Source organism: Hemiscyllium ocellatum, chromosome 39, assembly GCF_020745735.1.
Source record: "Hemiscyllium ocellatum isolate sHemOce1 chromosome 39, sHemOce1.pat.X.cur, whole genome shotgun sequence".
NCBI classification, from domain to species: Eukaryota; Metazoa; Chordata; class Chondrichthyes; order Orectolobiformes; family Hemiscylliidae; genus Hemiscyllium; species Hemiscyllium ocellatum.
The window spans coordinates 15946205-15958030 of NC_083439.1; the positions used below are offsets into that span (position 1 = coordinate 15946205).

The 11826-nt window shown below is 40.8% G+C and overlaps 1 protein-coding gene across 1 annotated transcript in view; it reads left to right on the plus strand.

The window, feature by feature from the left end:
* The window catches only part of myef2 (myelin expression factor 2), a 28677-nt gene extending 18495 nt beyond the window's left edge, over positions 1-10182 (plus strand). Inside the window, exons 15-18 of the mRNA XM_060853053.1 lie at positions 2655-2738; positions 9296-9513; positions 9600-9651; positions 9735-10182. Coding sequence (XP_060709036.1) covers positions 2655-2738; positions 9296-9513; positions 9600-9651; positions 9735-9913 — 533 coding nt within the window. The 3' untranslated portion in view covers positions 9914-10182. The remainder of the gene's footprint in view (positions 1-2654; positions 2739-9295; positions 9514-9599; positions 9652-9734) is intronic.
* Positions 10183-11826: the final 1644 nt, after the last annotated feature.

Below are 11826 nucleotides of genomic sequence, written 5' to 3' on the forward strand. Positions count from 1 at the left end.
TCTGTTCAGTGCAAGCTTTTCCAAAATTAACCCAAGAAAGCATATCAAAGCCAATGTAAGAAGAGAGACACTGGTGCAGCAGAGATGCTTTTTGTTTGTTCATGACATGTCAGCATCTTCGGCTAGGCAATCATATATTGCACAAGCCTGATTGTCCTGGAATGACTGGTACATTAGGAGTACGGCTGTGGATCTGGAGTCCGATGTAGGCCATTCCAGCTAAGTACATCATATTTTTTCCTTTAAACTGCATTAGTGAAAGAGTTGGACATTAGTGTATCCAGATGTTGCCATTAGAGTGTCCAGATTTTTGAGTTCAACCTATCCCTCTGTTAGATTAGAACATTAGTGTGAGGCTCTGGATTACTAGTCCAGTGGCATTACTATGAGGCCACTGCCTTCGCCTTTAACAGCAGGGCTGATGGGAATTGCTAGTCAAAGCATGCTAAATACTTACTTCATTCTGGATGCACAAATGATTTGATCAATTTCCTGAAGATAGAAGTTATCTCTAGTCAGTGGAGAATTTATAGAAATTGATGGAAATAATTTTACTTTCAATATTACCAGTAAGAATTAAGTGCTTAAATTGATCCCTTTATTTAATTTAATTGAAGAAACTATGCTTGTAATTCTTTTTGGAGCTGAAAATTTAGTCTTCTAAGTGACACTTTTTTCTTTGTTTATCTTCCGCTTGAATATTCAACATTTGCTGTTCATGCTACATGTTCACTTCTCAAATGAAATGGTTGCTGCTGAAATCTATTGAGAGGAGACGTCGAATCTATTTTGTTTGAATATTTTGTTCATCTATTTGCAGTGAATTTAGAGGGAAATGCATGACCTTTTTCTCAAAAACTAATAACATGAACTCAACCATGTCGCCTTGAATGCTATCTACCTTTTTAAGATCGGAAATATTAGTGTAGATTGATTGATTGGGGATAGTCAGCATAGCTTTGTGCATGGGAAATCGTGTCTCTCAAACACATGATTGAGTTTTTTTGAACAAGTAACAAAGAGGATTGATGAGGGCAGAGCAGTGGACATGATCCAGAGGGACTTCAGTAAGTCATTCAACAAGGTTCCCCATGGGAGACTTTGTTTGTTTGTTTGTTTAGCAAGGTTAGATCTCATGGAAACAGGGAGAGCTAGCCATATGGATGCAGAACTTTGGACGCAAAACTGGCTCGAAGATAGAGGGTGGTGGTGGAGGGTTGTTTTTCAGACAGGAGGCCTGTGACCAGTGGAGTGCCACGAGGATCACTGCAGGGTCCACCACTTTTTGTCATTTATATAAACAATTTGGATGTGAGCATAAGAAGTATAACTAGTAAGTTTGCAGATGACACCAAAATTGGAGGTGCAGTGGACAGCAAAGTTACTTGAGAGTACAACAGGATCTTGATCAGATGGGCCAATGGGATGAAGAGTGACAGATGGAGTTTAATATAGATAAATGCAAGGTGCTGCATTTTGGAAAGGCAAATCTTAGCAGGGCTTACACACTTAATGGTAAGGTCCTACGGAGTGTTGCTGAAGAAAGAAACCTTGAAGTGCAAGTTCATAGCTCCTTGAAAGTGGAGTCCCAGGTAGTAGGATGATGAAGAAGGCGTTTGGTATGCAGAACAGGACTTCTACACTTAATGGTAAGGTTCTAGTGTGGCTAAACAAAGAGACCTTGGAGGGCACATTCATACTTTCCTTGAAAGTAGAGTCACGGGTAGATAGGATAATGAAGAAAGCATTTGGTATGATCATCTTTATTGGTCAGAGCATTGAACAGAGGCATTGGGAGGTCATGTTGTGGCTGTACAGGACATTGGATGGGCCACTTTTGGGATATTGTTTGCAGTTCTGGTCTTCTTCGTGTCTGAAGGACATGAAACTTGAAAGGGTTCAGAAAAGATTTGCAAGGATATTGCCAGGGTTGGAGGATTTTGAGCTATAGGGAGAGGCTAAATAGGCTGGGGCTGTTTTCCCTGGAGCGTCAGAGGCTGAAGGGTGACCTTTCATCGAGGTTTATAAAATCATGAGCGTCATGGATAGGATATATAGACAAAATCTTTTCCCTGGGTTGGGGGAGTCCAGAACTAGAGGGCGTACGTTGAGAGGGGAAAGAATTAAAAAGAACCTAAAGGGGCAACATTTCCACGCAGAGAGTGGTGGTCTGTATGGAATGAAGTGGTGGAGACTGGAACAATTACAACGCTTAAAAAGCATCTGGATGGTTAGGTGAATAGGAAGGATTTAGAGGGCTATGGGCCACATTCTGGCCAATGAGACTAGATTAGGTTAGGATATCTGGTTGGCATGGGCAAGTTGGACCAAAGGGTCTGTTTCCGTGCTGTACTTCTGAGACTCTGATTCTCTTTTACAAAACTTTGCTATGAGAAAATGAGTTACAAATGTATTTTTTATCTCCTTTGGTGGCTAGGCCATAAACTGCGTTCCCACTAACTTTATTTTGGGCTGTCTAATGTCTGTGCATTGCAGCGTCTTCCAGATCTGGTAAATGGAGCAGCTGCATGTGTGCAGCTTAGACTAACTTGCAGCCAACATTATTTCTAACTGTGTTTTTCACAATCTAGAAATTGTACTTTTGTTTTAAGTGAGCTATTTATAAACATTTTCCATTTGATTTATTCCTTTAGGAGGTGGAATGGTTGCAGGTCTTGGGGGAAACATGGGAGGTGGAATGGGTACTACTGGTATGGGCCCAATGGCATCTGGATTGGGTAAGTTTCAATTCTTAATCTGGAATGGCTTTCCAACCAGGAATTGCCACAAATTACATTAATAACTATGCATCACATCTAATTTTCAAATTTTGTTTGTCCTGGGAGATGACCACCTGTTCATAAAACTACCTTTTGAAGCAGATCCTTGACCTGTAAATACAATAACAATATTACAAGAAGTTTAAAAATTGTGAATTGTTTGGGTGGACAATAAAAACTTTTACATTGGGGTATTTCTGTGATAATTGATGGCTTGGCTGCCAGTATTTATTAACAGCTTATTACGACTCAAAGTACTCTGCAGTTAAATTGTTTGAGATATGAAACCTGGATGAAAATTTAGTCCATGCCAGCTTTCTCTGGCTTTGTAAAAGTTTCAATGCCTTCACAAAACCATCAGTTCTTGTCACACAGTCCATAGGTTTATAGAAAGCTGACTTTTATCACTGATTCAAATCTTATTTCCAGATAAAAATGAGTGTTGAACATTGAAATTCCTGTCCACTACAATAGAAATCTGAAGTTGGAATTAAGGTGGATTTTTCAGCATGTCATAGAACTGTACAACATGGAAACCTGTAACTCTGCTTTCAAGGAACTATGAACGTGCACTCCAAGGTGTCTTTTTTCAGCAACACTCCCCAGGACCTCACTGTTAAGTGTTTAAGTCCTGCTCTGTTTAACCTTACCACAATGCAATGTCTCACATTTTACCAAGTTAAGCTTCATCTGATCAAGTTCCCATTGTACTCTGATGTAGCCTTTTTTGCTGTCCACTACACTGCCAATTTTGGTGTTATCTGCAGGCTTACTAACCATACCTCCCTATGTTCACATGCAAATCATTTATATAAATAACAAAAAGCAGCAGATCTAGCAAGAACCTTTTCTGGTAAACCGCTTGTCACGGGCCTCCAGTCTGAAAAGCAAGCATCCATCACCACCCCCTCGTTTTTTTTTTGTAAATATATTAATTAGCAAATTTTTTTTAACTCTGTATTTTTCAATAATTTTATGTTTATAATCAGTAACAAATACACTCCACTATTAAATAAAAAAAAACACCCATTACAATACAATACAAAATACTAACCTACCCTATGATACAAAACAAACCATAACACTGTGCAAAGCAACACCGAATGTGGGCGGCACGATGGTATGGTGGTTAGCACTGCTGCCTCAGTGCCAGAGACCTGAGTTCAATTCCCGTCGGTGTGGAGTTTGCATGTTCTCCCCGTGTCTGCGTGGGTTTCCTCCAGGTGTTCTGGTTTCCTCCCACGGTCCAAAAATGTGCAGGTTAGGTGAATTGGCCATGCTAAATTGCCTGTAGTGTTAGGTGAAGGGGTAAATGCAGGGGAATGGGTCTGGGTGGGTTGCTGTTCAGAGGATCGATGTGGATTTGTTGGGCCGAAGGGCCTGTTTCGACACTAAGGAATCTAATCTAAAGGAATAAATAAGTAAATAACTAATAGATCAAAATCAAAAAGCAAACAGAAGAGCTATGCTCGGCACAAAACTCCCAAACAGAGGAATGGGAGCATTGTATATATACCGGTATTAACTCAGACCCTCCTTCAGGGCCCAGGGCTTGACCAATATAACTATCCTGGTTAAACAAATGCCCTAGTTAAGAGAGCTCACAAATCAATACCTAAATAACTCAAGTAGGGCTGCTGTGTCTCATAAAAATTGGTCTGTTGTGTGGTGCACTATGTTTTTAAAAAAAAAAGTCCAAGGGAATGTGTTCCATAATTAATTTCTGGCATCCCAGCAGCCCGGCAGGTTCTCAGACGCCCAGTTCATTCAGAATATTTTTCCGTGTACAGTATGCAAGAATATTAATTAGTTTCTTCCCATGCCCATCTAAAGATGGTAAATTCAGTTTTCCTAAAAGGGGAGCTATTGGGTCTAATTTGACTTCAGTCCTCAATACCCTCTCGATCTCTCCTGCCACGCGCTCCTATAAGCACTGAGCCTGTGGCCTGTCCAAAAGCAATGGATAAGAGTACCTACACTTATTTTACATTTGGGGCACACTGAAGATGCCCCTTTTTTTAACTTCGCCAGATGGTCTGGTGCCAGATGAACCCTGTGCAGAACTTTTAACTGCGTAGCGCATGTCCTATTACAGATTGAGATCTTTCAAGCATTCTCCCATGTTTCAGAAGAGATCTCCGCTCCCAGACCTCTCATAACCGATTAATATCCTGCCAGGCCTTGCCACCCAGCAGGTGATAAAAGGCACTAACCAAAAGGGTGCTTGTGGAACGTAGCAACAGCCTCTCTGTTTCGGGCTTAATCTTCTTCTGGATGAAATCCATAACCTGAAAAAAAACTAAAAAGATCTCTGGGTAACCCATATTTGCAGCTCAGTTGCTCAAAAGACATCATAACCTCCTCTTCAAACAAACTCCTCTCGCTGCCCATTGTTTGAACCCTGAGTCCATCATCCCTGGTCGGAACCCTGGCATGCCAACTTTAGGTGTAGGTGGCAAAGTCTTGAATAAGCAACCCTCACTCTGACGCATCACCCTCCGTGCCTTGATAGTACTAATGACGACAAAGGGGTTCCGGCAGTGGTCCGTAACTGTCCTTATCTTATCCATGAACAACAGGTTAATAAGAGGGCACTTTACTTGGGAGGCCTCAATATCCAGCCATATGGAGTTTGGATCGTTACCTACCCAATCGCAGACAAAGGACAGCGGGGAACTCAATTATTACCTCCTGATGGCTGGGAAATCAACTCCTCCACCTCTTTGAGGCAACTGCAATTTAGTAAGTTTGATGAGGGGCCGCACACTATGCCAGACAAAGGAACCAAACTATCCCATAATCTTCCACAGCGTTGAAACATTATAGGGAGTATAAGCATGGGTTAAAGCAAATGAGGAAGAACATTCCTCTTAATGAGAGATATTTGGCCCAGCCATGAAATTAGTAGAGCCTCCCATTTCTGGATATCTCACCTAATATTGTCAAGCAAGTGAGCAAAGTTAGTCCGAAATAACAGATCAAACTTGGGAGTAATGAAAATGCCTAGGTCACCCAGCCCTTGACCACTTAAGAGGGAACTTAGGGCCACCTTCAATTTCTGGCACATCCTTGAGGTTCCCTAAAGGAATAGCCTCCGATTTTGCAGAGTTGATCTTATATCCTGAAATAGCCTCAAATGAATTGATGCATTGTATCAAATGAGGTACAGAGGTCATTGCGTCCGATTAAAAACGGAAGGACGTCATCCGCAGACAATGTAATCTTTTGTGCCTTTGATCCCACTCCCAGAGCAGTTATGTGGACGTTCTGACGAATGGCTTCTGTCACCAACGTAAACAGTGGTGAGAGGGGGCAGCCTTGCTGACTACCCCTACCCATCCTAAAATTCCTAGATTTCACTCTGGTGATGACTGCGGCCAGAGGGTAGCAATATAAAACCTCCATCCACCTAGCAAAAACCCCACCCAACCCAAACTGCTCTAAAACCTAAAAAAGATATGGCCATTCCACCCTGTCAAATGCTTTCTGGGCATCTAAGGAAATTACCAACCCCTGAATCGATTGTTGCTGACAAACTTGGACCATATTCAGCAACCGTCTAATATTATTAGAGGACCTATGGCCCATTATAAAGCCTGTTTAGTCCCTTTTAACAATATATGGGGCAACGCCTTTTCCAATCTCAGCACCACGATCTTGGACAGAATCTTGAAATCTGAATTTAATAGAGAGATAGGCCTGTATGAGGCACAATCCTCAGGAACCTTCCCCTTAAGAATGAAGGAAATATTAGCTTCTCTCAAAGATGGTGGTAGGCATTCATGCATAAAGGAGTGATTGTACATCTCCAACAGTGGCCCTGACAGAATCCTTATAAAACTCACCCGGGAGACCATCAGGGCCCGGTGCTTTCCCACTCTGAAGATGCTTAGTTGCCCCCTTGACAGTACGGGAAATTCAGGAGGCATGAAGGAGAGGTGCCCATTCCAAGGTTACCCCTGGGAGGTCCAGGTTCTTAAGGCCTCCATTTTAGCTCTCCTATCCTTGCAACCTTTAGATCGATACAATTCAGAGTAAAAGCTCCGAAAAGCTTCATTAATCTTTTTTTAATATCGTTTGTAAGGACCCTGGCGCTGTCTCTGATTGAAGTCATGGATTGGGGAGCATGCTTGTTCCTAGGCCAGGGAAATATTTAGCGTACTTGACTATCTCCATATTTGAACTGCCTTTGCCTAGCAAAAGCAAGCCTTTTTTTTTGCGCTTTGTATTAGTATTGAGTTCTAGGCAGCCTGGAGGGTCGTGATCCGCTGTAGTTTAGTCACCAAAGGCCGCGCAAAATGTGCCGCCTCGGCGGCTTTCAATCGTGTCTCATGTAGACGCTGCTGTTCCTCCTTCTGTGTCATTTCTGGCTCACCGAATAGGAATTAGCTAATCCCCTAGTAAAGGCCTTAGTGGTCTCCCATAGCAAAGATTGGACTACTAGCTGTGCCTGAGTTGATAGTCAAGGAGTTTCAAGAATTCTTGACTAAGTATTCCACAAATTTGGATTCCTTAAGGAGAAAAGGGTCCAAACGCCAGTGCTGCAAACCTAGCCCCTCGCTCTTGGCCTTAACCTCCAAATATGCTGCCGTGTGATCAGAGACACCTATATTCATGATTTTACAACCCATAATCGAATCCAGAACGGCCAAGGGAGCCAGAAAGAGGTCAATTCTTGGGTGACATTAATGTGGATTTGAAAGAAAGATGAAGTCTCTGTCGATAGGGTGAAGACATCTCCAAATATCCATCAGCTCTAACTTCTCACATAAGTCAACCACCTGTTTGGCCTACGAAGAAATAGTCGGAGGCCCACAAGGCATCCTGTCCACTGTCTGATCCAAAAGACCCCCCCCCCATAATAATGTGCCGTGTTCCAAAAGCACTCAGCTTAGATACCCTCTGTCTTTACCTTTTGAGCCAGTTCTGTATCTAAATGGCTAGTTGTCCCTGTATTCCATATGGTGACCATAACCTCAGTAGTCATACTAACCCCATTATTGATGGGGTTCAATAAAAGATCTTTATATGGCTCTAATACTATTTACTTCCCTTTTGCATTACAATTCCATTAAGCTGAAGACCGTAGAGTCTCAGATGTACAGCACAGAAGTAGAAGCTTTGGTTTAACTCATCCATGTTCAGTTCAGCTGTTTTAATTTTTAAGTCAGGGTTTTCATGATATGTGCATTGTTTCCCACTTGTTCCTACATGGGTTCTGCTATGTCATGTAGAAAAGGTATAGATATGTCTTGTTGCAGTTCAAACTGAGTCACCTCCTCCTGTTGAACACCATTTGCCATAAGTCTGACAAACTTAATCTGCCTGCCCCATTGCAGATGGAAGCAGAAAGTTGCAGTGCTTAGTATCATCACATTCAGTTATGCACCTTTCTGCCTTCATCCAAGTTCATAATAAATATGAAAAGTTGAGCTCCAAACAGACTTCTGGGGATACCAATTTCAGGCCAGTCATTGTTATTTCAATGTTGTGTCTTGTTTGTAGCATCCAGAAACAAGTAGAGCATTTATCTAATTGTTCCTGACTTGATGAGGTTGAGGCACCAAAAATCTTCTCGTTAAGACAAAATGATTTCTGGAAAGTGTAATGTTGAGAAGTCACATTTGAGAGAGACTCTGTTAATATTCAAAGACTCTGTTCTTTCTTTGAATTGGTAATGCTGGTAATTTTAGGTGCTTAATGTAAAAAGAATTGTTTTTAGAATTTGGCTAAATATCTCAATGTAAACTTAGATGTATGGCAGCATAGTGGCTCAGTGGTTAGCATAGCAGCCTCAATGTGCCCAGCTTTGATTCCACCCTCTGGTGTCAGTCTGTCTGTCTGTGAGGGGTTTGCACATTTTCACCGTCTCTGCTTGGGTTTCCTCTGGATATTCTGGTTTCCTTCCACGGTCCAAAGATGTATAATTTGGATGGTTTGACCGTGCTAAATTGTCCTTCGTGTCTAGGGATGTGCATCCCTAGCCATGGATTAGCCATGGAAAATGTGGGGTTACAGGGATAGAGTCGGGGGCTGTGTCTAGGTGGGATGCTCTTCAGTGGGTAAATAGCTTCTTTCCACGCTGTAGGGATTCTGTGATTCAATTTTAATGTGTGTTTGCACAACGTCTTTTGCAAATGCAAGACATGTCAGCTTTGCAAACATTGAAGCACTTTAAATGTAGTCACTGTCCTACTTTGGAAATGTGGCAACCAAATTGCAAGTGGTAAGTATGACAAACAAAATACTTATGATGTGATAACTTTGTTTTGTGATGTGGTTGAAGGAGGTAGATACTTATCTCTCAAACATCTCTCTTGCCCATCTGATCACATACTGCTGCACTGATTTAACAGCTTATGCACCCCAGATTCTGGAGGGCTTGAATGCACAGCCTTTCAACACAAGCATGAATGCTTTCCTGAACTGAGGCAGAATGTAAGATAATTTGGTATTTTTATTTGAAGTATATCCATGCCTCTTCAATACTTTTTTGGTCTGTTTTGTATGCTTAGGTGGTGGAATGCCTGCTATGAACAATATACCAGGAGGCATGGCGATAGGTATGGAACGTATGGGTTCCAACCTTGACCGAATGGCAACTGGAATGGGTGTAGGAATTGACAGGACTGCGGAAATGGAACGTGGATTTGGAGGCTTGAACAGTGGATCAATGGGAAGTGGAAGAGACCATGGAAGTAGTTTTAGAGGCTGCCAGATTTTTGCAAGAAATGTAAGAGCACATAACCTTGTTCCCCAAACTTTTCCTTTTGAAATTAAAGGCACATGTGCGAATAACTGTAAACTCTTTCCTTTCAGCTTCCATATGATCTAACGTGGCAGAAGCTAAAGGAAACGTTTGGTCAGTGTGGTGAGTGTTTATTCTTGTTTTGACTTAATGCTTTCGTTGTACCCTAATGTTTTTACTCATTAACTTTTTTCATTCTATTTCAGGTCACGTTATGTTTGCTGAAATAAAAATGGAAAATGGCAAATCCAAGGGTTGTGGGACTGTGCGTTTTGATTCCCCAGAAGCTGCAGAGAAAGCATGTAGGATGATGAATGGCACAAAGATTAATGGCAGAGAGATAGATGTACGCATGGATCGCAATGCACGAATGAAAACCATATGATGTACAAGAAAATACAGCATGTCTGATTAGCTTTATTGTTCCACTTTTTGTTTTATACTGAAATTATTTCCAACAGCCTAATGGAAGCTTGCCTGCTGAGAGCTATAAAGTAATTTTAAAGATTGCCAACCTTTGTAAGTGAACATTGAGACTGGTGTATGTTTGTAATTTCTGTTGATGTCTGATTTTTTTATATATATAAACAATACATGGCTGGGCACTTCTGTTTGAATGGATGAACTGTTTCTAATAAAATGTTGTCAGATTAATATTTTTACTGACAGTGACTATAACATCATTCATGTAGCCAATCACTAACAGTCACAAATGTTTTTCTTCCTTCTCCTTCCCTTCCAAAATGAGTGTTTGAGCTAGCTGCAGAACAAAGCTTTGGCAAATCCTCATCGATTTCTAATAACCATTCAGTAAATGTAGCACTTGATGCAATTTTTACTTCAGCTAAATTTGTTCCCAGGGAGGATTTGGAGTTATGAGCATACCTGAAAAGTTCACCTTTCTCTGCTTTTCACAAAGTAAATTTAAATGCTGCATGAAGGATTAAAAGTTTTTGAGCATTTTTTGAAAACTTTTACGATGTATGTAGGCAAATCTAATTAATCTGCTTTGAACCATTTGTGATGCTCTCTTGGGGAATCTCTTGCCAATTCCCCAGACAAAGTAATGAATAATAAAACCGAAAGAACTGTGGATGCCATAAATTAGAATCAAAAACAAATTTGATAAAGCTCAGTAGGTCTGAAAGCATCTGTAAAGAGAAGTCAGAGTTAACATTTTGGGTCCAATGACAATTCCTCAGACCCTTCAGAGGAAGGCTTACCAGACCTGAAATGTTAACTGATTTATCTTCGTAGATTCTGCCAGACCTACTGAGCTTTTCCAGCAATTTGTTTTTATAGTGGAGAATAAATACACCCCTGATGTGCAATGAAGCAGAAAATAGCTGTTTGTAAGTGTGAGGAAATGTTTGTGTTGGATCTTTGAGTGTGCTCCCTTGCATAGGTCAAGAATGTTTTTGCTAACTGCCCTTTTATGCTCCCTTAAAAGCTTATTCTCCCATGTTGATTATCTTTCTTTCAGCTTCACAAAAACTTAATGACCTTTCTGCCCCAAATTGGCTTGGAATATAACTCTAATCCATTGTCTTTTTTTCCTAGATGTCCCTTTGCAAAAAAAGGATTTTTTTGAACAAGCACAAAATGAAATTGCATTAAATAAACACTAATAGTATCCCACGAGGTATTTTGATTTGGTTTTTAAGGTTAAAATCTCTAGGCAATACAGTTTAACACATCATACAAATTCATTATGTCTAGAAAGTTCCCAACTACTCTTAGGAACCCTCTGCCAACATTTGTTGAACCAAATTCTTGTATTCATAGTTTTACATGCAAAAATGGTCCGTGGCAAGTTGTAACCTTTTAATCAACAGCAACTTGTATGTAAATAGAACCATTTACTGTAAAACATCCCAAACATTCAAGAATAATGTAAAAATGGACATGGATCTAGAAGCTGAATTTAGGAGGTCTCCCAAAACTCAGTCAAAACATTGTTTCAGGTTAGAACTAGGAAACTGTTGGGCTAAAGCCATGTTGGTCAAAAATCACAGTATTTGCTGCCTGTATCCTAATGTTATGGATGAACAAATTAAGGAGGGAGGATGTTTGAACAGAGGCAGGAGTGAAATGAAAAGGTAATTATGACTCGGGTAAATGCTAGATCATCAGCTCAGTGGTTTTCTGGCTGCTGTCTCAGATTGAAGGGTCCAGCTTGTGCCTCAGGAAGAACTTTCTAATGATGCCAAATCCTGGTATTTAAAACAAGAAAATTTGGTCCCTCCAGGCATGGATAATAAAAGTCTGACATCATACTAGAAAAGGTGGTGATTACAG